We start from the raw sequence: 27851 nt of genomic DNA on the forward strand, positions 1-27851 counted from the left end.
CCGCGCGTGCCCGACAGTTCGCGGGCCTGGGGGCGTGCCCACCGCGCGGCGAGGCCGTACGCGGAGGCCTTGCCTTCCGCGTGGGCTGAAAGGCCGGCGGGAGGCCGCGGCCGGCACGCGCCTTCTCAGATCATCCCTGAGAGGAAATTGGGGGCGGTTTACCGTAAAGGAGCCTTCATGGCCGAGCTGGGAGGCACGTGAGTGCACCAACCCGGGAGCCCAGAACCATCAGGCCTCAGCGAGTGCCTCTGCTGCAGGGACACGCAGCTGCTGGGGAGAGGCCGGGAGCTGGGATCCGTTCACACCGCCCGCTGGAAACCACCTCCGGGTCATTTCTAAAAGACTTGCCTAGAGAGCCGAGCCTTTGGTTAACGATGCCTGTCCTGCAGAGAGGAGGCCTAAAGGTCTGTTATGTTGCACAACGCGTGCCCTGTAGGGCAGTTCACGACCAAGTCTGTGTTACAAAATCCTTGAAAGAAATAAGGGAGAAGTGATCACTCTGCCTGCGGAATTTTGGAGAGCTTTTTACTTTGTATGAGACTTGACTCTTTCCAAGCTTTTTACTAGGAACACAAATTGTCTCTGTAGTCAGGTTTTTAAAAATCAAAACCCACAGAAATCGAGCTCCCCTATTTATTGTTGGCTGTTGAGTGGCTAAATTGTGTCGGACTCTCCTGCAACCCCATGGACTGTAGCCCTCTCACCTCCCCTTCCCCATCAGGCTTATCTGTCCTTGGGACTTCCAAGCAAGAATACTAAAGTGTGTTGCCATTTCCTTTTCCTCCCCCATTTATACTAATTAAATCACTGGAAGCATCTAGGGTCACCAAGCCTGTTTAACTTCTTCCAATTTGGGTCCTAAAATAGATTTCTTGTGATGGAACCCAGGAACACTAACAGGCTCTGCAGTCTTAGGCAAGGCAGATTCCTTATCTATAAAATGGTGTAATAATAGTCACCTTCCAGACCTGTGGGGAGATGAAATGAGTTCATCAGGGAAAGCAGGTGAAGAAGTTAGAGCCTTTCTTACTCTCTCTACTCACCTTCCCCGCTCATTCCCGGTCTCTAAATAGCCATTCCAGGACAGTCAGTACAAAGGAATAAGGATTTCCTGAAGCCCTGCCCTACCTGTGTAGGTGGGTGCAGGACTGTGAGACTTGGACACATTCCTTTCTTCAAAAAGCTCAAAATCTGATTGGGAGACAAAGCCAGGACACAAAAAACCTGACTCCTACCACCTGCTGAGGAAATTCCTAGACTGGGGACTGGGCTGAGTGGTTCAGGATTAAATAGCCAGGTCCCTCCCAGGGTGAGGCCAAAAAAAAAAAAACAACCTGGAGCAAAATCAGCACCTTTGGAAAAGGATGTGGCTACCCTTTGGCCCAAGACAGCATCTGTCAGCAGTTTGGTGTGATAGGGCCCCCCAGGCCAGAGGAAGCCAGAGAAGATAACAGCTCAACCCGCTTCGTATTGTGTCCTGGATTCTGTAGGGAGAAAAACCATAGTCCGAGGTGATCCACTTGTGTGTGATTGCCAATGGTTTATGATGTTGCTCTGCTTTAAAGGAGAGCAGTGGGGGACCCAATCCCTTAGCAAAAACGTCATGGGATTTACTGATCTCAAAGAGTTTGTCACCTCCCCATTTTAGGGGTTTTATTTCCCTACTTTCTTCTCAAGCTAGTGAGGCTATTTCCATCCCTCTCTTTTCAGCGAAATTTCTCAAAAGAGCTGTTTATAAACACGGCCACTCTCCTCTTCCCCGGCTTCCATTCTCTGGAACCTACTCCACTCTAGCTTTTGTCTCTTCCGCTCAATTTATCGAGGTCACTAATTCCTTGCAAGTTGCTAAATCCAATAATCCTTTGTCAGAAGTCATTTTACTTGACTTCTCAACAGTATGGAGCTGGCATGATCCTTCTCTTCTTGAAATGCTTATTCCTTGCCACGTACTCCTACTCTTCTGGACTCTCTGTACAGCTTGCTGTGCTGGTCCGTCTCCATTCCTTCCTCTCAGGACTTTGGAGAACCCCCAAGCAGTGTTTAGACTCTTGAAGGCTCATCCTATTTTATGGCTTTGAATCCTATTGATTGAACAACTACCTACCAGATGTCTCCAGCCTAGACCGCTCCCCTAAATCCCAGATTCGTGTGTCCCTGGCCGAGGCCACACCTCACTGTGGTTGTATAATAGACATCTCCCACTGCCCCAGACTTGGTCCTCTTGCAGTGTTTCCCATCTTGGTAAATTACAGTTCCTTCCTTCCAGTTGCTCAAGCTAACAATTCTCACACCCTTTATCCAGCCCATGGGTGAATCCTGCCAGCTCTATGTTCAAAATAAGTCTGGGACTTCCCTGGTGGCTCAGTGGATAAGAATCTGACTGCCAGTGCAGGGGATGACTGTGCATCCCTGGTCCGGGAAGATTCCACATCCCGCGGAGCAACTAAGGTGTTCGCCACAACTGCTGAGCCCTAGTGCTGAGACTACTGAAAAACCACGCCCCCTAGAGCCTGTGAAAAGAGAGAAGCCACCACAATGAGAAGGCAGCCTACCACAACAAAGAGTAGCCCCTGCCTCACCACAGTTGGACTTCCCTGGTGGCTCAGATGGTAAAGTATCTGCCTACAATGGGGGAGACCCGGGTTCAATCCTTGATTCAGGAAAATCTCCTGGAGAATGAAACATTAACCCACTCCTGTGTTCTTGCCTGGAAAATCCCATGAACAGAGGAGCCTGGTAGGCTACAGTCCATGGGGTCTCAAAGAGTCAGACTCAACTGAGGGACTTCACTTTCACTTTTCACCACAGTTAGAGAAAGCCTGTGCAAAGCCACAAAGACCCATCTCAGCCAAAAATTAATCAAATTTTTTAAATGGCTAGAATGTGATGACGTTTCCCTATGATTCCAGAATCTGCCCATTCCTTCCTCTGTACGTGTGGCCTCTGATCCTGCTCTCCCCCTTGCTCATCCCCAGCCATTTGACCCCTCCCATAGTCTCCAGATACACCCAGGCCACCCTTTCCTTAGGCACCCATGGGGCTCACCATCTCACATCCTCAAGTCTTTGATATCACGTTCTAAACGAGGCCTTCCCCCGCTATCCTATCTAAGTTACAAGCCCTCCATGTTCCCTATCCTCTTTTCTGGCTGATTTTCCTCCTTTGCACTTAATACCATTTAATATTTATTTTATTCCTTGATTTAGTTTTTTTCAACTAGAATGAATGTGCCATGAGGGCAGGAATTTCTTACTATCTTGTTCATGATGCTATTCCAAGCTCCTAGAAGAGCACATAATAAGCAATAATATTATAAGAATGAATCAAGAGAGGTTTGCTAACAGCATCATATTTAACAGCAGCAGTTACTTAATTTGCACATACTTTCTTTGGACCAGAAATATTGTCCACAAATTGTAATAAAAAGCGTCATGTAAAAATTTATTCAAAATTTTTTGGAAAGACATAAACTTGACACTTGTAAACTTTGAGGGAAAGGACTAAGGGGTAAGGCCTAAAGAGAGGCCTCATCTGTTTTTATTATTTTTTCTTGTCACTATAGACTAATGAATATGAAGCAACAGGAATTCACATACACCAATGGTGGAGTATAAATTGGTATAATCTCTTTGAAAATTAACTGAAAATAATTACTTAGGTTGAAAATAAGGGAGAATTCCCCGGTGGCCTAGTGGTAAGGTAAAGAATCCACCTACAATGCTGGAGACGTAAGAGACATGGATTCCATCCCTGAGTTGGGAAGATCCCCTGGAGAAGGACGTGGCAAACCACTCCAGTATTCCTGCCTGGAGAATCCCGTGGACAGTGGACCTTGGTGGGCTACAGTCCATGGAGTCACAAACACAACTGAAGCGACTTAGCGCACACGAGCACCAATGGTTAGGATTCTGGGCTTTCACTGCAGTTGTCCAGGTTCAGTCTCTGGTTAATGTGGTGACCCAAGGACAAAAGAGCAGATAAAACCAAGGAGTGTGTTGGAATGCAGGAACAGAAAAACCAGATCCTTATTGTCCTTCCCTCCCCCATGTTGCAACTATTAATGGAACAATATAATCTGTCTCCCCTCCTACCCCATAGGGAGAAGGTATTTGCCCTACTCTTCCCCCACCCAGTATACATGCCTCATCCAATCAGCAAATGACCCACAAGACCCCTATCCCACTCCTTATACCCTGAGTATAAAAGTGGACTAAGGACCCGTGTTCAACGTCGGTTCTCCCTTGAGCTGGCCCGCTGTTCTAACAGCGTCTCCCACTCTAATGAACTTTATTTCCCTCTCATTCTGGAAATCAGTCCTGAATATTCCTTGGAAGGACTGATGCTGAAACTGAAACTCCAATACTTGGGCCACATGAAGCAAAGAACTGACTCATTGGAAAAGACCCTGATGCTGGGAAAGATCGAAGGCAGGCAGAGAAGGGAATGACAGAGAATGAGATGGTTGTGTTAGGTAGTTAGGATAGGAAACAGGAGTCCAAAATGGCGATGGCTAAAAGACAAGGGAAGAGCCCACAAAAATAGAACAAAGGAAGGTCAAAGGAAGGTCCGAGGACCGGAGTGAGGACCTCAGGTAGAACAAACAGCACTCCTGGCTAGCCCAATTTACATAGGGCAGGCCCAGGGGAGGTAAAAAAACATATAAAAAGAGGAGCCAAAGGGCTCTCTCTACCACGTAGTGGCACGCTCCCCCACTCTTCTCTTCGCGTCTTTGGGTCGGCATGCCCTCATGCCTCGAGGATGGATTCTCCTGCTATTTTCTAAATAAAATAGACCTGTAACACGGAGCTGTAACACTGACTTGTCTAAGAGCTATAACACCGTCTATTTGAGACCTGAGAGCTATAACACGGTCTGTCCAAGACCCGAGAGCTGTTATGCGCTGAGGGCTTTAATGTCCGTCACTCCAAATCTTTGTTGTGACAAGACGAAACCGAGGAGCATACACTCGCCTGACATCTAGATGGCACCACTAACTCAATGGACGTGAGTTTGAGCAAGCTCCGAGAGTTGGTGATGGTCAGGGAAGACTGGCATGCTGCAGTCCATGGGGTTGCAAAGAGTCAGACATGACGTAGCAACTGAATAACAACAAAGAAACCTAAATATTATTTTTTAAATTGACTAGGGACTTCCCTGGTGATCCAGTAGTTAAGAATTCGCTGCCAATGCAGGGGACACAGGTTCTATCCCTGGTCCAGGAAGATTCCACATGCCCTGGGGCCACTAAGCCTGAATGCCACAACTACTGAAGCCTGCTTGCCCTAGGGGGGGTACTCAGCAACTAGGGAATCCACTGCAATGAGGAGCCTGAGCACCACAACTAGAGAAAGCCCCTCACATGGCAATGAAAACCCAATGCAGCCAAAAAAATTATAAAGATTGTGGGGGGGTATTCGGTCACTCAGTTGTGTCCGACTTTTTGAGACCAAAAAAGAAAAACAGATAAACTGAAGATGTGGTTTTCTGGTGTAGGCTTGAGTTTATAGCTCAGAGAAGAGGCCTAATGAACACGGGACAGGTGTCCCCAGGTGCATGTAGATGAGCAGTGTCTGCCTAACCTGGGCCTGGGCAGGGGTGAGGCAGAGGCAGGTGAGCAGGCCAGCCCCAGGGGATGACTCCCATTACATACACTCAAAGCCCTGGGTTTCACTGCTGGTTGTTCATGTGGGAGAAGCAGGACCCCTGAGTACACAGGGGAACTTCCAGCCAGCCTGTGTCCCCATGGCACATTAAGGCCACCCTGTGGGGAGCCTCAACAGATTGGGCAAAGTCAAGGTCTGCTGAGAGAGAGATGGAGGTGATCCACCAAAGACTTCCCTGGCCGTCGAGTGGTTAAGAATCCACCTGCCAATGCAGGGGACATAGGTTCAATCCCTGGTCCGGAAAGATTCCATATGCTGTGGGGCAACTAAGCCTGTGGGCTACAACTATCAAAGCCCATGCACCTAGAGGCTGTGCTCCGCAACAAGAGGAGGCCAAGCACTGCAACAGCTAGACAAAGCCCGAGCACAGCAACAAAGACCCAGTGCAACCAAAAATTAAATTGATTAACTTAAAAAAAAAAAAAAAAAGCACTTGGAAGAGCACCTGGCACAGAGAAGGGGCAGCACACTAGTGCTGGGAACCAGCCCAGGGACCAGGCTGTCCTGAATGCCTGGGCCCGGGGTCATTTGACCAGACAGATTCAGATCCCGGCCTTGGAACAGAGCCCTCTCACTGGGGTCCCCCTCATTCAAGCTGGGCTTCATACTAGAGAAGGACACTGCAGGATTCTCCAGGCACTGCTTGTCATTCTGGGCACTGGGCAGAGGATGCTGCTGAGAGAGGGGGGCCTGCCCCCCCACCAACTCACACAGCTTGTCTATTCCTTTTATATTTATTTATTTGGCTGTGCCTTGCATCTTGTGGGATATTAGTTCCCAGACCAGGGATCAAACTCAGGCCCCCTGCAGTGGAAGCACAGAGCCCTAACCACTGGACCACTAGGGAAGTCCTTTTTCTGTTTCTTTTAATGTTGGTAGTATTCAGCTGTTTTACTAAAAATTTGGGTTTCTTGGAGATTTCTCTGGTAGTCCAGTGGTTAAGACTCTGCACTTCCACTGCAGGGGGTCCAGGGTTCAGTTCCTGGTTGGGGAGTTACTATCCCACATGCCACATGGCACAGTCAAAAAAAAAAAAAAGACTTGTGTTTCTTAAGAGATGCTGGACGCTTCGTGACTGTGCTCTTGTCCACTGAAGTGAGTGGACACAACCCTCCTGTTGCCAGAAGGAAACGTGTAAACAGGGAAGCGCAACCCCCCTATCCCCACACCCCTACAGCCCTGGTTCACAAAGGGAGGATTGACTCTCAAAGGGAACTGCAGAGGCTATCTAGAGAACAGACCCCACGACCTCATGTGCACCACATTCCTAACACCTTTAAAATCGAACATGGAGCCCTGGGACTCTGACCCCAGAATGAACTCTCCAAAGAAACCTAACACTAATAAAGTGAAAGTCGCTCAGTTGTGTCCAACTCTTTACGACCCCATCCATGGAATTCTCCAGGCCAGAATACTGGAGTGGGTAGCCATTCTCTTCTCCAGGGGACCTTCCCAACCAAGGGATTGAACCCAGGTCTCCTGAATTGCAGGCAGATTCTTTACCAGCTGAGCCACCAGGGAAGCCCAAGAATACTGGAAAGGGTAGCCTATCCCTTCTCCAGAGCATCTTCACTATCCAGGAATCAAACAGAGATCTGCATTGCAGGCGGATTCTTTACCAGCTGAGTTACCAGTGAATCCTAAAACTAATAGGAAGCATTTGAATGCAGGACCCCTAATCTGAGAAGTCAAGCCAAGAAGACAAGTCATTACATGGAAAAGAAAAACACAGAGGAAAAAAAAGTTTAAATAAAAAGGAAAAACACCATGAGTTAAGGATAGAGGTAAACTCATTTTCCAAATGAAGCATTTAGACATCATCGCTTGGACCTTAAGTAGGGCAAGCTTTAAATCTAGCATTATAGCCGTGCCCTTGTGCCTGCATGTTAATAGGTTAGAGAGAGACCTTCAGACGTCTTTGGCCTGGCAGGCCAGCCGGGCGCCTTGTCTCTGAGTTAGGGGCTCTGTAGCGCCACCTGGGGGCTGAGTGAGTTCCCACATGCTTCATCCTTATATTGTCAGGCTTCAGCCCACAGCTAGAGTGCTTGCTAAAAATCAGAATAAACTTTACCGTGTTCAAATTTTTATGGGGAACCCCATGATTACAACAAAAGCCACCCAAAGTCAGAGTCACTCTGCTAGTCTCACACATATGATAGCAAAAAAGAAAAAACAAAAAACTAGGGTATCCTTACTTGTTTCTGAAGGGACCTGGAGAAAAATGTTGGTTTCATACATCAAGTAATTGCTGATTCAGACTTCTCGGGTGGTCCAGTGGTTAAGAAAGTACCCTGCAAAGTGCCCTGCAAAGTACGGGAGGCAGGTTCAATCCCTGGTCTGGGAACTAAGATCCCACATGCCATGGAGCAATTAAGCCCACTTGTTTTGGAGCCCACTTGCCACAGCTAGAGCCCATGCCCCACAAGGAAAGATCCCACATGACTCAGTGAAGATCCTGTGTGCAGCACCAAAAGACCTGACACAGCAAAAAAAAAAAATCAATTGCTATTTGAAGAGCCAAAGGGCCCTTATTTTTCAAGAGATGCTTAAATTGAGTTTCCTGTGACTGTGGCATTGTGAAGAGGGGTGCTGCTGCCCGTCAGCCAGCCCCACCCGGCTGTTGCCAAAACCAGGGGCGTGTGTCTAAAATGACCCCGTTCTCTGCAGGCTCCCCAGGGAAAGACCGATTTCTAACCAAGCTGCTGCCTGATCTGGGGGAAGCTTCACGTCAAAGTGTCCAGGTCACTCAGGGACCTGGGCTGCTCTTTTCCTCAACAGTACAGTAACACAGACGGATTCGATGTCGGGGGATGCCCTTGGGGGGGGGTCATAACTGATAGTGGGGCGGCTGCCTTGTTTGGTAAAGAGATTAAGATGAAGGGGTGTGAGGCCCCAGGGCATGAACTCACCTCCTGACACCTCCTTGCTCTGTTGTTGTTGTTCCATCCTAAGTCGTCCTAAGTCGTATCTGACTCGGTGACCCCATGGACTGCAGCACAGCAGGCTCCCTTGTCCCTGTCTTCTGGAGTTTCTTCAGATTCATATCCATTGAGTCAGTGATGCCGACCAACCATCTCATCCTCTGCCACCCCTTTCTCCTTTTACCTTTCATCTTTCCCAGCATCAGGGTCTTTTCCAATGAGTCGGTTCTTCGCATCATGTGAAGTATTAGAGCTGCAGCTTCAGCATCAGTCCTTCCAATGAATATTCAGGGTTGATTTCCTTTAGGATTGACTGGTTTCGTCTACTTGCAGTCCAAAGGAGTCTCCTTGCTTTGTGGCCTCGGGCAAGTTTCTTGACCTCTCTGTGCTTGAGTTTCCTCATCCACAAAATGAGGATAATAGTATATACATAGAAATGAAATAGATATGGATATAGATATAGATAGCCTAATAGAGTTTTTATAAGGATTAAGTGAGTTACATGTAAATCATTGAGGAGGGCAAGACTTCTCTACTGCTGGACTTCTCTACTGGTGGTGATCCGTCTTGCAATGCAGGGTACGCAAGTTCAATCCCTGGTCGGGGAAATAAGATCCCACAAGCTGCAGAGCAACCAAGCCCACGTGCTGCAACTAGTGAGCCCAAGCGCTCAGGCGCCCCTGCACTAGAGAGAAGTGCACATGCCACAAGGAAGATCTCATGTGACACAAACTAAGACCTGACATTGCCAAAAGCAAATAAATAAATATTTAAAAATAAAGCAATTAATCATTGAGGGAAGTGCCTAGTCCACAGGAAGAGCTCAGTCAATGGTGGTTGACATTATAACTAATTAACTATCATTATTCTCATGCACCCAGCAGATACTTACTGAGCATCTCGTATGTACCTGGCTGTGTGCCAGGCTTTTTACCATCATACCTGACACCGCACAGTACCATCTGGATATTTATAAGCAATGTATACAAGCAGACAAATGCATAAATTCTAATTGCACAGCTTGATTCATGGTAATAAAATACATACACTCATGGAAGCCACTCCCCAGATCTAGACAGACAGCATCACCAGCCCTCTGGAAGTCTCCTCCTGCTCTTCCCCAGGCATAGGCACCCCTCCTCCAGGCATAGGTGATCACTGGCTGCGGCATCAGTGTTTCCCAAAGCAGCAGTCTGCCCATATTTGGCGCTATATAATATTCCCTTGTGTGAATAGGAGGATTCTTGACATTTGTAATTCAGAATTTCTCAAATGTTGTGTCCTTTCTCATCAGTGCTTCCAGATCATTTTCTTTGAACTTTAATGTCTTCAGAATATGCACTCCCTTACCTTTCCTGGTTGCAGTCTTCTGATCACAAAGCTGTCATAGCCTCTCATTCCTCCAGGAATGCCATCACTCTCTCTAAGCCCACTCCCTATGTTGTGCAGGTGATTGCTAATCCATGGTGACAACCCTACCCCACTGCCTGACTTCCTTCCACATTGCCTCAGCTCTGCATTCTCAAGATCTCACCCTGACCTTAGCTTTACCAGTGAGGACAACTTCTCTGAAATCTTAGTCTCAGACATCATTCTCTCTGACTCCACCACCGTCTTCCTTCTAAGCCCGCCACTCCAAGCTCCAGTAATCCTTGGCTCCTCCAGGCCTTCAATCCTCCAGCCCAACCACCTCCTCCCTAGCCTCAACTCCTGCATCTTCTCTCTTCCCTTCTTGACACAGGATAGGACGCTATGGTCCTTGCCCCCCCATGTCCTCTGTCTGACTTTTGTCTGGGGACAAATTTTAGCCAAAGGGTAAGTGTAATCAGAGAAGTGAAAAAATGCAGAAAGAAAGGAAAACAGTCCAATAGGACTAAATAATAATAGTTTAGTCATTAAACATAATCAAGGACCTTTAGTTCCTTCTCAAGGGCTCCAGATAATATTCTGAGCCATATCCTGTGAGCTGTCTTGTAGAGACTGAAACCCTCAACAGGTAGAAGACGTTAACTACATAATGGCCAGAGTGTAGCCGTGACATAAGCTGCCACAGTTCCGAGAATTGGTCTCAAAGAAATGGTGACAAATTGACCCCATTTGGAACTGAAGGTAAACTGTGCTTGAAACAATCAAGATGACACTGATCAGACCACTGGTGACTGATTTCAAGGTGACTATTAAAAAAATGACTATCAGAGCTGACTGTGCTGATTCTGCATGTAGCCCCCTCTAGCCTATAAAAGCTCTTACACACTGATTGTCAGTGGGAGGGGAGTCAGCCTTTGGACTAGAGAACCCTCCCCCAACACACACTGTTTTCAGGCATCCAAAATAAAGCAAACTTTTCTTTCCACCAATCTGGCCTCTTTATTGGCGCTTGAGTGGCGAACAGCCAGTCCCCACTTTTGGTTACATTCTCACCTGCTCCTGTTACAACACCAGTCATTCTAGCCTTCTTGTGAATCCACCCTCAGCCCCTTTGTCCCTCTCTGGCTTTTTTGTACTTCTTGCTTGATAAAAGGAGAAGGCAATGGCACCCCACTCCAGTACTCTTGCCTGGGAAATCCCATGGACGAAGGAGCCTGATAGGCTACAGTCCATGGGGTCGCAAAGAGTTGGACATGACTAAGCGACTTCACTTTCACTTTTTACTTTGATGCACTGGAGAAGGAAATGACAACCCACTCCAGTATTCTTGCCTGGAGAATCCCATGGACAGAGGAGCCTGTTGGGCTACAGTCAGACATGAATGAATGACTAAGCACACACACACATATATTCAGATTATTTTTCATTATAGATTATTACAAGATATTAAAACAGTTCTCTATGCTATATAATAGGTCCTTGTTGTTTATTTTATATATAGTAGTGTGTATTTCTTAGAGGCTTCCCTAGTGGCTCAGATGGTAAAGAATTTGCCTGCAATGCAGGAAACCTGGATTTGATCCCTGGATTGGGAAGATCTCCTGGAGAAGGGCATGGCAACCCACTCCAGTATTCTTGCCTGGAGGATTCCATGGACAGAGGAGCCTGGCGGGCTACAGTCCATGGGGTTACAAAGAGTAGTACCCAACTGAGCCACTGAGCACACACACACACAACTGGAAAGGCATATCAAGTATATTGTTTCCTGGGGCTGCCATAACAAAGTACCATAAACTAGATGGCTTAAAACAATAGAAATGTTTTCTCTCACAATTCTGAGGCCAGAAGCACTAAATCAAGGTTTCAGCAGGGTTGTGCCCTCTGAAGGCTCTAGGGAGGAATCCTTCCTTTCTTCTTCCACCTTCTGGTGACCCCAGATGTTCCTTGGCTTGTGGCCACATCCCTCCAATCCCTGCCTCCATCTTCACATGGCCATCTTCTCTCTGTGTCACTATGTTCCGCTCCTCTTATAAGGACATCAGTCACTGAATTTGGGCTGCACCTAATTCAGTATAGTACACATTGGATTGTTGGATAGCATAACTGATTCAATGGACATGAACTTGGGTGAACTCTGGGAGTTGGTGAGGGACACAGATGCCTGGTATGCTGCAGTCCATGGGGTCTCAAAGAGTTGGACATGACTTAGCAACTGAACAACAACAACAACAATCCAATGTGACCTCATCTTCACTTAATTACATCAGCAAAAACCCTATTTCCAAATAAGGTCACACTCTGAGTTGTCAGGTAGATGTGAATTTTTAGAGGGGCTACTATTCAACCCACTATTATACTATTCAATCCAGTGAATATTCAGGAAATCAACCCAGAACATTCACTGGAAGAACTGATGCTGAAGCTGAAGCTCCAATACTTTGGCCACCTGTCACGAAGAGCCAGCTCATTGGAAAAGACGCTGATGCTGGGAAAGATGGAGGGCAGGAGGAGAAGGGAACAACAGAGCATGAGATGGTTAGATGGCATCACCAACTCAGTGGACATGAGTTTGAGCAAACTCCGGGAGATGGTGAAGGACAGGGAAGCTTGGCTTGCTACTGTCTATAGGGTCGCAAAGAGTTGGACACGACTTAGTGACTGAACGACAACAACAAAATTCAATCCACTATATCTAGTATATTAGTGGAAAGAGATGCCCTAAACAGTTTGATACATCAGAAAGTAAAGAATTTTGAGTGAGAGAGAAACTGGATGGAAATTGACATTGATCTCACACTGCAGGACAACATGAACCCTCAGGATTTCCATCTCCCCTCCTGGACACTAGGCTAATAGCTACAGTTAAGCACTTACATATCTCAGATGGGGAATGCTGGACCTGTTAACAGGACAGGGACCCAACCCAAAGGAGCTGGACAGAACACATGGGACTAGATTCAAAAGGAGCTAAGTCGAGAGAGCAGAAAAGAGAGTTGCTTAAGAGGGAGTACACGGCTCTGGGAACTCCCTCCTAGGATAAGGATTAATCGCCCTGGTGTTGAGACGGTGTGAACATGCTGCTAGGATGGCTCCTCGTGGCAAGAAGGAGATGATGGCCCAGCCTAAGGGAGGTAACTGTGCTGGAAAGGCTCAGAGAAGGGGACTTGCTAGCTTGGAGGTGTGTATAAGCTGGAAAGAACCCTAATGAATAGATTTCTTGGGAGAAACTGAAGGATCAACCATTTACCAAGTTAGTAAGAAAGAAATGGTGAAGGGACTTCCCTGGTGGTCCAGTGACTGGGCTCAGAGCTCCCAATCCAGGGGGCCTAAGTTCGATCCCTGGTCAGGGAACTAGACCCCACATGCCACAACTAAAGTTCCTGCATGCCACAACTAAGACCTGGCTCAACCAAATAAATAAGTAAATTTTTTTTTTTAAAAAAAGGAGATGGTGAAGGTGCACCAGCATCGTTAAGAAGCAGGGTGGAGGCCGAGTCTGAGATGCCATTACAGGACAAGGATCCTTGTCATCCGGGATGAAGGATTGCAAAGCAGCAGAGGCCTGGTGGCAGGGCTTAACTGCCAAGAGGTCAGAACTATTGCGATGATTGGCCAAGACAGGGTGGCAGCCAAAGAGCCCTGACCCACAGAGAGTTAAGGAGACAGTGAAGAGAACCAGCATCCTGGGGGCCAAAATAAATGGGCAGCCAGCAAGGGTACTGCTCTGTCTGCACAATTAAAGGAAACAATCAGTTAAAGAATGGATATCAAAGGATGCCACAAAGGATGCCAAAAGAGTGGCAATGACTCCAATGAAAAGCAATGATTTCTGTAATCATTTTGTAAAATCTAGATGCATATCAGAATTATCCCGGAATTCTTTGAAAAACACAAATGTCCAGGTATTGCTTTTTCTCTTCAAAGCTTCAGATGTGTTTCTAATGAGCAACCATCTTTAAAAACAACTGGACTATATGATGATTTTTTACTCTTATCTAGTTTGTTTCACTTTTTCTATTTCATATTCCATGCTCCCACTTCATTGTAATTTATGTTTTCCAATTTCCTTGTCTCTTCTTTTTTTTTAAATGTTCTTTTTCAAGCCTTTATCAAGCATAGTCCAAAAACCTTTGTATACGTACACATATGGACTTCCCTGGTGATTCAGATGGTAAAGAATCTGCCTGCAATGCGGGAGACCTGGGTTTGATCCCTAGGTTGGGAAGATTCCCTGTAGAAGGAAATGGCAACCCACTCCAGTATTCTTGCCTGGAGAATCCCCATGGACAGAGGAGCCTGGCAAAGCTCCTACAATCCATAGCTCCATACAATCCATAGATTGTAGGCTCCTACCCTACAATCCATAAGGTCACAAAGAGTTGGACGTGACTGAGCAACTAGCACATAGTACAATATATATATATTTTTAAACTTATAAATTTTTGCCTAACTAAAAAAATTGACATTTTGATTCTACTTGTTAGGCTTACTATGAATAGAATGCTAGATTTCTAATTTTAAAAAATAGATACACAACAAACAACAAAGGTTACTGTATAGCACAGAGAACTATAGTCAATGTCAATATCTTATAATAACTTACAATGGAAGATAATCTGAAAACTAATATATGTGTTTATGAATAACTAAATCACCTGTGCACATAACTGAACTTGCCCAAATATAAATGAATTTATATTTATGTGCACAAATATGTATTACGTGCACAAATATAATTGAATTTGCTGCGCACGTAAAACATTATAAGTCAACTCTACTTCAATAAAATATATATTAAGGGGAAAAGTAATGATTTCATTAAAATATGGCAGAAAAGAGCTTATCTATGAAACAGAAACAGACTCACAGACATAGAGAAGAGACTGGGGGTTGCCAAGGAGGAGGGGGTGGGAGAGGGGTGGATTGGAAATTTGGGATTAGCAGATGCACACTAGTATATATAAAATGGATAGAAAACTAGGACCTACTGTACAGCACAAGGAACTGTATTCAATATCCTGTAATAAATCATAATGGAAAAGAACATATATGTGTGTGTGTGGGTGTGTGTGCAACTGAATCACTCTGCTATACAGCAGAAACTGACACAACATTGTACATCAACTATACGTCAAAAAAAAATTTTTTTTGAAGTAATGATTCCTTGTGGGTCTTCCATCCCTGAGACAATTTTTGAACCCAGAACCTACTGGTTGAAGGAAGCCTGGGTTTCCAGGATCTTGTGACTGAAAGCAGGCCTACATATAGAGTAATGATTCCCCCAGCCTTCCTCATAGGAGTGTATGACACTTATTTAGATAACTGTACCCCAGGGGTGAGTGTGCAAACATTTCCAGGACCATTGGACACAGAGTCTGAGTTCACACTGATCCTTGGAGCTCTCAAGTGTTGTCACATGTCCCCCTGAGAGTGGAGACATGGTGAAGGCCATGTAACAAATGGACTCCTGGTCCTGTGTGGCTCACAATGGATCCACTGAGTGTGTGGACATTGTGGTCACTTCTCTGGTCCCCAAAAGTAAGATTGGAATATAGAGACTTGATATCTGGCACAGCCTCCACATGAATTCCAAGACCTATCCTACACAGTGGGGAAAGTGAAGTGTAAACCTCTAAGTCAGCAATTTCCTAGAGTTTAGATAATTGCATCTGACCTACACTGAGCGCTGAAGAATTGATGCCTTCAAACTGTGGTGCTGGAGAAGACTCTTGAGAGTCCCTTGGACTGCAAGGAATTCAAACCAGTCAATCCCAAAGGAAATCAATCCTAAATATTCACTGGAAGGACTGATGCTGAAGCTGAAGCTCCAATACTTTGGCCACCTGATGTGAAGAGCTGACTCACTGGAAAAAAACCTGATGCTGGGAAAGACTGAAGACAAAAGGAGAAGGAGATGACAGAGGATGAGACGGTTAGGTTAGGTACTATCACTGACTCAGTGGATGTGAACCTGAGCAAAGTCTGGGAGACACTGAAGAACAGAGGAGCCTGGCGTGTTGCAGTCCATGGAATCCCAAAGAGTCAGACATGACTTAGCAACTGAAAAACAATGACAACCACCACCTGACCTGTAGGGAAACAGTATTATACCATGTGAATTATAAGAATATGGAATGGTGAACCTTCTATGTGAGTTTTATTCTCATTGTTCCATCCATATTATAAGATCCTACAGCTTTCTATATCTGAATTAGACGTAGAAAAGTCATATTAACGAGCTGCAGGATTTCCCTGGTGGTCCAGTGGTTAAGAACCCACCTACCAAAACAGGGGACAAGGGTTTGATTTCTGGCCCAGGAATATCCCACAAGCTGCAGAGCAACTAAGTCTATGTGACACAACTACTGAGCCCGCACTCTAGAGCCCAAGCTCTGCAACAAGAGAAACCACCGCAGTGAGAAGCCGGTGAACCAAAATGAAAAGTAGCCCCTGCTTGCTGCAATTAGGTAAAGCCCATACAGCAATGGAGACCCACCACAGACAAAAATTAATTAAAAAAAAAAGGTTGGGAAAATAAAGAACTGAATAGAAAAAGAAAAATAAACTCAGTAGGATATGCTTTTCAGTTCAGTTCAGTTCAGTCACTTAGTCGTGTCCAACACTTTGCAACACCATGGACTGCACCACGCCAGGTTTTCCTGTCCATCACCAACTCCCAAAGCTTGCTCAAACTCATGTCCATCAAGTCAGTGATGCCATCCAACCATCACATCCTCTGTCGTCCCCTTTCTCCTACTGCCTTCAATCTTTCCCAGCATAAGGGTCTTTTCCAGTGAGTCGGCTGTTTCCATCAGGTGGCCAAAGTATTGGAGCTTCAGCTTCAGCATCAGTCCTCCTAATGAATATTGAGGACTGATTCCCTTTAGGATTGACTGGTTGGATCTCCTTACAGTCCAAGGGACTCTCAAAAGTCTTCTCCAACACCATAGTTGAAAAGCACCAGTTCTTTGGTGGTCAACTTTCTTTATGGTCCAGCTCTCACATCCATACATGACTACTGGAAAAACCATGGCTTTGACTAGACAGACCTTTGCTGGTAAAGTAATGTCTCTGCCTTTTAATATGCTGTCTATGTTGGTCATAGTTTTACTTCCAAGGAGCAAGCGTCTTTTAATTTCATGGCCACAGTCACTGTCTGCAGTGATTTTGGAGCCCAAGAAAATAAAGTCTCTCACTATTTCCATTGTTTCCCCATCTATTTCCCATGAAGTGATGGGACCAGATGTCATGATCTTCGTTTTTTGAATGTTGAACTTTAAGCCAGATTTTTCACTCTCCTCTTTCACTTTCATCAAGAGGCTCTTGAGTTCCTCTTCCTTTCTGCCATAAGGGTGATGTCATCTGCATATCTGAGGTTATTGATATTTCTCCCAGCTTCTTGATTCCAGCTTGTGCTTCATTCAGTCCAGCATTTTGCATGATGTACTCAGCATACAAGTTAAATAAGCAAGGTGACAATATACAGCCTTGATGTACTCCTTTTTCAATTTGGAACCAGTCCGTTGTTCCATGTCCAGTTCTGTTGCTTCTTGATCTGCATACAGATTTCTCAGGAGGCAGGTTAGGTGGTCTGGTATTCCTATCTCTTGAAGAATTTTCCACATTTTGTTGTGACCCACACAGTCAAAGGCTTTAGCATAGTCAATGAAGCAGAAGTAGATGTTTTTCTGGAATTATCTTGCTTTTTCTATGATCCAACAGCTGTTGGCAATTTGATCTCTGATTCCCCTGCCTTTTCTAAATGCAGCTTGAACATCTGGAAGTTCTTGGTTCACGTACTGTTGACGCCTGGCTTGGAGAATTTTGAGCATTACTTTGCTAGTGTGTGAGATGAGTGCAATTGTGCAGCAGTTTGAACATCCTTTGGCTTTGCCTTTCTTTGGTATTGGAATGAAAAACTCACATTTTCCAGTCCTGTGGCCACTGATGAGTTTTCCAAATTTGTTGGCATATTGAGTGCAGCACTTTAACAGCATCATCTTTTAGATTTTGAAATAGCTCAGCTGGAATTTAATCACCTCCATAGCTTTGTTCATTGTGATGCTTCCTAAGGCTCACTTGACTTCACACTCCAGGATGTCTGGCTCTAAGTGACTGATCACCCCATTGTGGTTATTGGGGTCATTAAGATCTTTTTTGTGTAGTTCTTCTGTGTATTCTTGCCACCTCTTCTTAATATCTTCCACTTCTGTTAGGTCCATACCATTTCTAGTGCTTTATTGTGCTTTATTATTTATTTTATTTTAAAGATAGGTCCTTTATTGTGCCTATCTTTGCCTGAAATGTTCCCTTGGTATCTCTAATTTTCTTGAAGAGATCTCTAGCCTTTCCTATTCTATTGTTTTCCTCTATTTCTTTGCACTGATCACTGAGGAGGGCTTTCTTATCTCTCCTTGCTATTTTTTGGAACTCTGCATTCAGATGAATATATCTTTCCTTTTCTCCATTGCCTTTTGCTTCTCTTCTTTTCTCAGCTATTTGTAAGGCCTCTTCAGACAACCATTTTGCCTTTTTGCATTTCTTCTTCTTGGGGATGGTTTTTAACACTGCCTCCTGTACAATGTCACGAACCCCCATCAGAGCAAGATCCAGATTCCCCCACACCCAGTCTCTCCCATCAGGTAGCTTCCATAAGCCCCTTATCCTTATCCGTCAGAGGGCAGACAGAATGGAAACCACAGAAAACTAACCAGACTGATCACTTGGATCACAGGGTTGCCTAACTCTATGAAACTATGAGCCATGTTGTGTAGGGCCACCCCAGATGGATGGGTCATGGTGGAGAGTTCTGACAAAACGTGATCCACTGGAGAAGGGAATGGCAAACCACTTCAGTATTTTTGCCTTGAGAACTCCAAGAAAAGTATGAAAAGGCAAAAAGATATGACACTGAAAGATGAACTCCCCAGGTCAGTTGGTGCCCAATATGCTACTGCAGAAGAGTGGAGAAAAAGCTCCAGAAAGAATGAAGAGGCTGAGCCAAAGCAAAACAATGCCCAGTTGTAGATGTGACTGGTGATGGAAGTAAAGTCTGATGATGTAAACAGCAATATTGCATAGGAACCTGGAATGTTAGATCCATGAATGAAGATAAATTGGAAGTGGTCAAACAGGAGATGGCAAGAGTGAACATCAACATTTTAGGAATCAGTGAATTAAAATGGACAGAAATGGGTGAATTTAATTCAGATGGCCATACCATTATATCTACTACTATGGGCAAGAATTCCTTAGAAGAAATGAGGTAGCCCTCATCGTCAACAAGAGTCCACAATGCAGTACTTGGGTGCAATCTCAAAAATGACAGAATAATCTCTGTTCATTTCCAAGGCAAAGCATTCAATATCACAGTAACCAAGTCTATGCCCCAATCACTAATGCCAAAGAAGCTGAAGTTGAATGGTTCTTTGAAAACCTACAAGACCTTCTAGAACTAACACCCAAAAAAGATGTCCTTTTCATCATAGGGGACTGGAATGCAAAAGTAGGAAGTCAAGAGATACCTGGAGTAACAGACAAGTTTGGCTTTGGAGTACAGAATTAAGCAGGGCAAAAGCTAACATTTTTAACAAGAGAACGCACTGGTCATAGCACACACCCTCTTCCAACAACACAAGAGATAACTCTACACATGGACATCACCAGATGGTCAATACAGAAATCGGATTGATTATGTTATTTGCAGCTGAAGATGGAAAAACTCTATACAGTCAGCAAAAACAAGACCAGGAGCTGACTGTGACTCAGATCATGAACTCCTTATTGCCAAATTCAGACTTAAACTAAAGTAAGTAGGAAAAACCACTAGACCATTCAGGTATGACCTAAATTAAATTTCTTAGAATATGCTTTTAGCTGGAATCAAAGAGAAAACAAAGGTAGAGAAAACACATATGATAGAAATGAATGAAAGCATAGTGGGAAAATAGATGTCTATTAATTTAATCCTTTTTATGTCATTCTTTGTTTAGAAGTAAATCACTATCACATACGTCTATCATTAGGTATCATTTTTTTTTAAAGCCAGCTCATTTTGGAATGGATGGATAATTATTAATAGCATATATCAAATCAACAGTACACATATTCATAAGTTGCTAAAGTTGTCACTGGATTACTAACACAGTGTTTGAAAAAAAAGTGCAAACTTCCAAACAGCCCACAACCAAGATAGTAAATCAAAACAACCTAGATTCCCAGAGTGGCAAGAATTATTGCCACACTTAAAAACTTAAGAGATGCGTCACAGCTTCATTTAATTGACCAGACTGGTCACTGTGAAAACCAGATGGAGCCTGAAGGACTCAGTTGAGTAGCTTCCCCAATTCCAAATGTGGTATCTTTTTTTAAAAAAAAAATTTGGCCGAACCCCACAGCATGTAGAACCTTTATTCCCCAGCTAGGCATCAAACTTGCACCCCCTGCATTGGAAGGCAGAGCCTTAACTGCTGGACCACAGAGGACGTTTCAGATATGGTATCTTTCAATGTATTCCTTGGTGGTAAAATCCACATAAGATTTAGTGTCTCAACCATTTTTCTGTATGCAGTTCAGTGGTATTAAGTCCATTCACACTATTGGGCAACCATCACTGCTGTCCATCTCCAGAACTCTTATCTTGCAGGAGGGGAACTCTGTGCCCATTGAATGCTAACTTCCCATTCCCCCCAGACCAGCCCCCAGCATCCCCGGTACTAGGGTGTGACCTCTTTGCTCAAGCAGGAAGGAGAATTTTGGAGGGCTGCTGATGTTGTGTGTCTTGATCTAAGGAGTGGTTTCCATGAATATGGGCTTCCCTGGTGGCTCAAATTGAGACCCGGGTTCACTTCCTGGGTTGGGAGGATCCCTTGCGGGAATGGCTACCCACTCCAGTATTCTTGCCTCTGAAATCCCATGGACAGAGGAGCCTGGTGGGCTACAGTCCATGGGGTCACAAAGAGTAGGACATGACTGAGTGACCAACACTTTTACTTTTTCACTTTCCATGAGTATATCTATTTTATCATAATGAATCAGGTTGTACAACTATAATTTGTCCATTTTTCTTCATGTACACTTTACTTATAAATATCTAGATGGTTCTGCTCTGTTTCTGATTTTAGTTCCCTGACCAGGGATGGAACCCCGGGCCCCAGCACTGAAAGTGCTGAATTCTAACCACTGGACTGCCAGGGAATTCCCACTCAGTCAAATTAACCCTGTCTCAAGTGAAAGAACACAGAAAATCAGAACCCCTGGAGGTGGGACCCAGGAATCTGCATTTCACAAGCTTCCCAGGTGGTGCAAAGGGGAGGAAAAATAGCCATGAATGATGTAAATGTTTTTGTGAATTTATACCTTGTAAAGAATCCATCAGCAATGCAGGAAACCAGGGTTCAGTCTGTGGGTTGGGAAGATCCCCTGGAGAAGGGAATGGCTACCCACTCCAGTATTCTTGCCTGGAGAATTCCATGGACAGAGGAGCCTGGCAGTTCATGGGGTTGCAAAGAGTTGGATGCTACAGAGTGACTAACACTCCCACTTTATACCTTGTAATTTATAGCCTAAAACAAATGGAGGAAGCAAAGAGGAGGTATTTATCTTATTACTGTCATTGCAGGAGACCCAGGATACATTCTGAGCAGAAATGGAATTACCACGTGGCTGATGAGGCTTAAGCTTGGGTCTGCCCACAAGCAAGGACAGGTAACAGAATGTTTTAGGAGCGGGGGGGGGGGGGGGGTGTCACCAGGAAGCATTTCTATGGAAGCAGGTTGGTAAATTGCTTAAAGAGAAACAGAAAGGGACAGGACAGGAGTCTGCAGGCAGCGCTAGCTTGATGCAACTGATTTTTCATTCTGAATAAATATTCATTTCCATCCTAAATCTATATTCATAATTTTACATGTTTTCTTACAGAGGGCCTCAAAATGTAGTCCTCATAAACCTGGATTTGTCTCTGATTCCTGGAGTCCAGAATGGTTCTTATTTCTTTAAGCACTTTGTCCTATCCTCCCCGAGGTTTTTGGTTTGGTTTTTGTTTGGGGATTTTTTGGGTGGGGGGGAGCTGCTCCAGGCCTTAGTTGAGTCATGTGGGATCTAGTTCCCCTACTAGGGACTGAACCCAGGCCCCTGTGCTGGGAGCATGGAGTCTTAACCACTGGCCAAGAGGGGAGTCCCTTCCCAGACATTTTTAATGTACTGAGCACCAAGACATAGGGCTCTCCTGCCCATCCTCCAAACAGAACCAGCAGTGGGCACATAATCAGCTGAAACTCTCCTTCCTTAGCCCCCAGACCAGGGACCCTGGGCTCACAAAGCATTGTCCCGTGACCAGCCACCAGCCCTTGCTCCCTACTGCCCTCCAATGGACCTTCTGTAACAAGACACCACATGTGCATCTAGGGCGTGCCCTCTAGTGCATTTCTCACGCTCCTGAAACCATTCTGAGTTTTATTATAGCTGCTTGAAGAGCCTGGGGCTTTGCCAGGGCCTCTCAAAACCCAAAGTGAAACCAGTTGCTCACCGGGAACCCTCGGTAGGTGGCTGCCTTCTCCCCTTCCTCGCATGCCCAGGCAGCTCTCTGCGGGGCGGCCACCTGGCTGCAGAGGGACACACACACACACACACAGGCACACGCACCCCAGAGACACAGCCACACTGGCAGGGGGCCAGACAAGAAGTAAAACCAAAGGGAATAACACCACTGGGTGAGTTAGTTCACTGGGCCGGCTGTAGCAACCTGGTGTGTTTTTAAAAAGTAAGTATTTCCCTGGTGGTCCAGTGGCTAAAACTCCTTGCTCACAATGCAGGGGTCCCAGGTTTGATCCCTGGTCAGGGAACTAGATCTCCCATCCCACAACTAAAGATCCTGAATGCCACAATGGAGACTGAAGATCCCGAATGCCACAAGACCAAGCACAACCAAATAAATAAATATTAAAAATAAAAAAGTAAATATGACTTCTTATCGATGTATGAGGTGGCTGCCTGCACACGGTGGGGACAGGGACAGCCCCCTCTGTGCTACCCTGTCTCCAGAGTGGTCTCCCCAAAGCACGCTGGGGAGGACTCCTCAAAGGCGCAGATTTTTCCAGACGTTCCCCACAGGCTATGTTCATTCCGATCCTATTCCAGATAAACCCGTGGAAGACTCAGCCTCGGAATCTGGGCTTCCCAGGCAGAGCAGAGCAATTTGTAAATGTTTATTAGAGGAGTCCTCCTTAGTAACCTGCTCTTTTCTCTCACTCATGGAAACCACACCTGCCTTCTCCAAAGTAACTGGTGCCAGCGGGCAGGGTGTGACCTGGCCCCAGCCTGAGTCTCCACGACAGCTCAGTGCTGCCACTGTCATTAGGTCATTGGACCATTTCACCCACTGGTTTTGAAGACGTGGGAGCCTTTTCTCCAACCAAGCATGATAACCAGACGCAGCTAGTCTCAGTCACAGGACCAGAGCAGAGAGAACTTCACAAGAGCTGTCTGCTGGGCACCCTGTGAGCCTTGTAAGGGTCATTCAATGCTCCTGAGCGAGGCCACCTCCCTCCCACACCTTAGGAGTCCGCCCTGCCCACACTCACCTTTGACCATGAGACAGGGCCCTGGGAATACCTGGGGAGTTGCCTGAGGGAGGAGCCAGCAGGTGCCTTGCCGAGGAGGGCTGTTGGTGTCCCTATTTCACAAGCCCAGCTTGGAGAACCAGCTGAGACCTTCTAGGCAGCTCCTGCATGTCCCTGCTGGGAAACCAGCTTCTCACCTCAGGCGAGGAACCTCACCCGCCTGGGCATGCCTCATCTCCTTGCCAGGGTTTGACAGGCCTCAGAACCCCGGAATGCCTGACCCTGTGAGTCACTGGCCTAAACACACCCGCCCCCTGACTGCCTGTCTTATGGCTTGATTGGGGCCAGGTCAACGAGAGTCACCGAGTTGGGGACCTAGATGGGCTCAGAAGAAAGCAGTGGCCTCTAGTGGGTCAGTTTTTACCAAGTTTAAACCCCTATTGAAAGTTCCTATTTAAAGTGACAAGGAGCCTGCCTGGGATGTGCCCAAGGGATGGAAGTCCTTGACTCAAGGAGGAAACTTGAACTCATGAAGTGGATGTGGGCTTGTGGATTACCTGCTCCCCTCCACTTGTTCCTGGGCGCTCAGGCACACAGGCTTGTGTTCCCAGGGACTGCCCTTCCCCCTCTCCACACCCTCCCCCACATTTGTCCTAGGGAGTACGGGCTCTAGTGCAGCAGCTTTTCAAAGGGATGTTAGGGATCCGGAGGGTGGGAGTCGAGCCAAAAACCAGGCTGTCGGGGTTCCATAGAGCATGGACCAGTCACATCGCCTGTTTATTAGCTCACGATGTTTACTGAGCACCCGCCACGTGCCAAGTTCCCTGGGGACAAAGAGGTACACTCGGCCCTGGCCCTGCCCTCCAGGAACATACAGTCCAGCCAGCTGGCCCAGACAGGTGGTAGGATGGCCCACCTTGCCAGGAGCTCACCCTCCTGTCTTAACATTGACTTCTTCATTGATGCCCGCAGCCTCCCCAAAACCTGCCACTAGAGTCAGTGCCTAGGTCATCATGGATTTATGTGGCATATAGCTCAATTTAATGACCCTCACCGTCAGCTCTATCTTCTTGCCCCCAGTCCCCCAATCCCTCACACAGGCTTGTTGGACTGCGGACTGGGGATGGGGAGGGAGGACTCCCCATCTCCCATAAATGCTCCGTGAAGCCCCAGAAGATGCTGGGAACATGACTGAGTGGGGGGGAAACAGGTGATTACCTAGCACCCACTGCTGGGATCCACAGCACCCCCTCCCCTCTGGACCTTCAAAGTCTCTCTGGCTTCCATGGAGAAGCAAGAAAAGTCTTAAGAACAAGTTGTTTCCACTTATCTGTCCTGACAGTAGCAGAGAGCAGTTCAAAAGAGAAAATGAGAAAAGTGGACTCCTGTTCCTCAATCTGCCATGTCATCCTCTGAGTTTCTGCTGCCCCAGGCTAACCTCATAAGCACTGGCTCTGTGCTGGGCCCCAGGCCCGGCCCTTCAAGGCAGCAAGCTTCCTCCAGGCCACAGGGCATCCTCATCCTTGTAGTATCCCTCTTCACACCCCAAGACCACCGGACTTGGTGTGCGGTACACAGGTGCTAACTTAGTGCTTGAGGGAATAAATCCTTCCCAAGCCTACCCAAGGAAGCCCCCACCTCTAGGCACACAGCCCTGGCGGCTTCCTATCCCTATAATTAACTGGAAGCTTTAGGCAGGAAGGCAGGAGTGGAGGTCAAGGCTCCCCCACCTGCAGAGCCCTTCAGGCCACTGCTGCCGCCTGCCCAGAGGTTCCCAGGATGAGTTGGCGAGGAGGCAGACTCATGCGGGGCCGGGAGAGCAGTGACTAGTCAGAGCACATGGCTGCACCTGGCTCAGGTGAGCTCCTGACCCAGCCCCTAGGCTGCTGCCAGCACTGTGGCAGGTGTGTGGGCTTCCGGGGCAGCTGTGACTGGCCCAGCTCCAGAGTCCTTCCACCTGCTAAGGCAGGAGGCTTTTTCCAGCCCAGATATCCCAAGGTGGGGCTGAACCTGGGCCTCTCCCCTTATTTTCTGAGTCCCGGTCGACTTCAGTCTGCCAGCACAGATCACAGACATCCGGATCTGCCCCGGTTGTAAGTACCAGGCTGGTCCCTCGTGGTGGGAACAGGAGCCGCCTACAAGAGCTTCCTGAGTCAGTCCAGTGCTCCTGGTCCCGCGCAGTCAACAGGGTCCGTAGAACGGCCCTGGGGGCTACCAGGGCCTCCAGAGACCAGGGTTCCGGGGAGGTTCGGGTGGTGAGGGCGCGGGGGCGGGAGGCGGGGAGGGCGCTGGCGGGCCGCAGGGGTCCCCAGAGCGCCCGCCGTCGGGGGTGGCGCTGGCCGCCCTCCGGCGCAGGTGTTCCAGCAGGCGAGCGCTCACGGCAGGTTCCAGGACGCGGCAGGTGGGTAGCACGCGAGCCAGGCGCGCCAGGCAGGCTCGGTAGCCCTCGCGGTAGCTGTCGGAGGGTGCTGCGGACCGAGAGCGGCGTCATGCGCGGGCTGGAACGCTGGGTGCAGAACGCGGGGCCGGGCGGGGGCGGGGTGGGGTCACTCACTGGGCGCCACCGTCGGGCCGGAGGAGGCAGGCAGTTCCTGCAGGAAGCGCACGGTCATTTCCAGGATGTCCGCTTTCTCCAGCTTAGAGTAGAGGGAGCTCTGCGCCGGGCCACGAAGGAAGGAGACAGAGAAAGGCACAAACAAGACAGACCTCCCGCAGGCTGCCGTGAGCACCGCGCTCCCAGGAGCTGGGTGCTCCGAGTGCCGTGGCCCGCGGTGGGTGGCCTCCCCTAGCCTTGCAGGCCGTGCGTTGGCCCCTTATCGGCTCCTGGGGCAAGAGGATCTCCGCCCGCCCGGCCTTCTCGCCCCGCGCCCAGGGACCCCCTACACCCAGACCCAGTGCGCCCGGCGGGGCCCCGAGGCCCCAGCACTCACCTCCCTGCCAAGCAGCGGCAGGATGAGCCCCTTGAGCTGGCTCAGGCTCTCGTTGATGCGCGCGCGGCGCCGCTTCTCCAGCAGAGGCTTCAGGCTCTGCAGGCGGGCGTGTAGGCCGCGGTTACGTCCAGGCCCCCGCCCCCGCCGCTCTGCCCCGAGTCGCCAGTCCCCTGTCTCCTACCTTGCGCAGCTCCGCCGGGTCCCCTGCCCTCCGAGGCAGCCCCATGCTCGGCGGGAAAGCGGCGCCGCTGCGGGGCCGGCCCGTGGAGACCTGCGCGCGAGCGCGCGCACACCGAACAGAGACTGAGGCCCGCAGGGAGGTCCGGTGCGCGACCCGAGCGGGAGCCAGTGGTGCGCGCGCCACGCCCGCAGCCCGGCTTTAAGGAGGCAGCGGGCCCACCCCGCCCCGCCCCGCCCCGCCCCGCCCCGCCCCGCGGAGTCAGGCCGCCTGTGGGTCCCACCTCCGCCTTTGTTCCTGCGCGGGGTGGGGGCAGGAGGGGGGACGGCGGAGCCCCCGGGATCCCGTTCCAGGCCTAGGCGTCCCATCTGCGGTGGGGTCGCGGGCCTGGGGCCGGACCTGGGGCGCCTTCCTCCCAGAGCACCTGCGGGGTTGCGTGTGGGCTGGAGGGAAGAGGTTGGGACCAGGCCTTTGCCCTTCCTTGTCCAGCGCCGCCCTTCTTCCCTCGTTCGGGATCAGCGGCTACTCTGAGCCCCCCCCAGGGCCTGGGCAGGGGACCCAGTGGCGGCGTGACCCCCAAGTCCCCGGCGTCAGGGAGTTACTACTCAGCTCAGGTTTCTGCTATGGGGAGGGACTCGCCCCACCAGTTGGCCTGCAGGGCTGGAAGGGGAGATAGAAGCCCGGAAAGAGATCTCAACTTGCTCCGGCTCCAACGGCTGGAAATTGGCCAGGCCGGACTAAGCCCGCTGCGGCTCCGTAGAGTCCTCAGGCCCTCACCGACTTAAGGACCACCTGCCCCCACACCCCCGTCCTCGGTTTTGCATAGGGAAACTGAGGCCCAGAGAAGACGAGGCAACCCAGGAGCGCTCGGAGCTCATTTTCATTTCACTGGCTCCAGCTCCGGGCTCCCACCCGCGGGACAGTCGGAGCTCACGGGCGAGCCGGGGCGGTCCTGGTCGCCGGCTCTCCCTGCCCGCCCTGGCCCCAGCGGCCCCGGGGCCCGCCTCCGCGCCGCGTGGCCGTTGCTGCTGCAAACTGGCTGGGCGTCCCCCGCCCATCTGCTCGAGGCTGCCCGCCCTCAACCGGCTGGCCGGGCAACGGCCAGCACGACGGACCGCCGGGCCGACCCACGGGAGGAGGGCGGGCTGGACCCGCGGACCCCGGCCGAAAGGAGGAACCACAGGGTGGAGCCGACCGGCGCTGTCCCGGGTGCTGGAGGGGGCCCATCCCCT

General features: G+C 48.4%; 2 protein-coding genes and 1 long non-coding RNA gene across 3 annotated transcripts in view; 1 reads left to right on the forward strand and 2 right to left on the reverse strand.

Moving 5' to 3' along the window:
- ACOT7 (acyl-CoA thioesterase 7) overlaps positions 1-263 on the reverse strand; it is a 100052-nt gene extending 99789 nt beyond the window's left edge. Inside the window, exon 1 of the mRNA XM_081490334.1 lies at positions 163-263. Coding sequence (XP_081346460.1) covers positions 163-179 — 17 coding nt within the window. The 5' untranslated portion in view covers positions 180-263. The remainder of the gene's footprint in view (positions 1-162) is intronic.
- LOC145506241 (uncharacterized) lies at positions 128-22905 on the forward strand. Its single transcript, XR_014053651.1, has 3 exons — positions 128-404; positions 21573-21658; positions 22765-22905. It is a non-coding gene; the product is annotated as an uncharacterized LOC145506241 (long non-coding RNA).
- Positions 22906-24255: 1350 nt separating this feature from the next.
- Positions 24256-27681, reverse strand: HES2 (hes family bHLH transcription factor 2). The gene is made up of 4 exons (XM_081490337.1): positions 26623-27681; positions 26442-26537; positions 26066-26165; positions 24256-25979 (listed from the first exon to the last, which is right to left on the reverse strand). Exons 1-4 carry the CDS (start codon positions 26665-26667, stop codon positions 25723-25725), a joined length of 498 nt encoding a protein of 165 aa, XP_081346463.1. The 5' UTR covers positions 26668-27681; the 3' UTR covers positions 24256-25722.
- Between the last annotated feature and the right edge of the window lie 170 nt (positions 27682-27851).

Source organism: Giraffa tippelskirchi, chromosome 5 (genome assembly GCF_054371585.1).
Source record: "Giraffa tippelskirchi isolate mGirTip1 chromosome 5, T2T-mGirTip1v1.2.pri, whole genome shotgun sequence".
Taxonomy (NCBI): domain Eukaryota; kingdom Metazoa; phylum Chordata; class Mammalia; order Artiodactyla; family Giraffidae; genus Giraffa; species Giraffa tippelskirchi.

Bases quoted from the DNA above. Each gene is read 5' to 3' on its own strand.
- HES2 (XM_081490337.1), bottom strand. From the start codon at position 26,667: ATGGGGCTGCCTCGGAGGGCAGGGGACCCGGCGGAGCTGCGCAAG. The intron at 26,166-26,441 runs GTGAGTGCTGGG...GGCCCGGCGCAG, and splicing joins TGCCGCTGCTTGGCAGGGAG to AGCTCCCTCTACTCTAAGCT. The intron at 25,980-26,065 runs GTGAGTGACCCC...CTCGGTCCGCAG, and splicing joins CGGCCCGACGGTGGCGCCCA to CACCCTCCGACAGCTACCGC.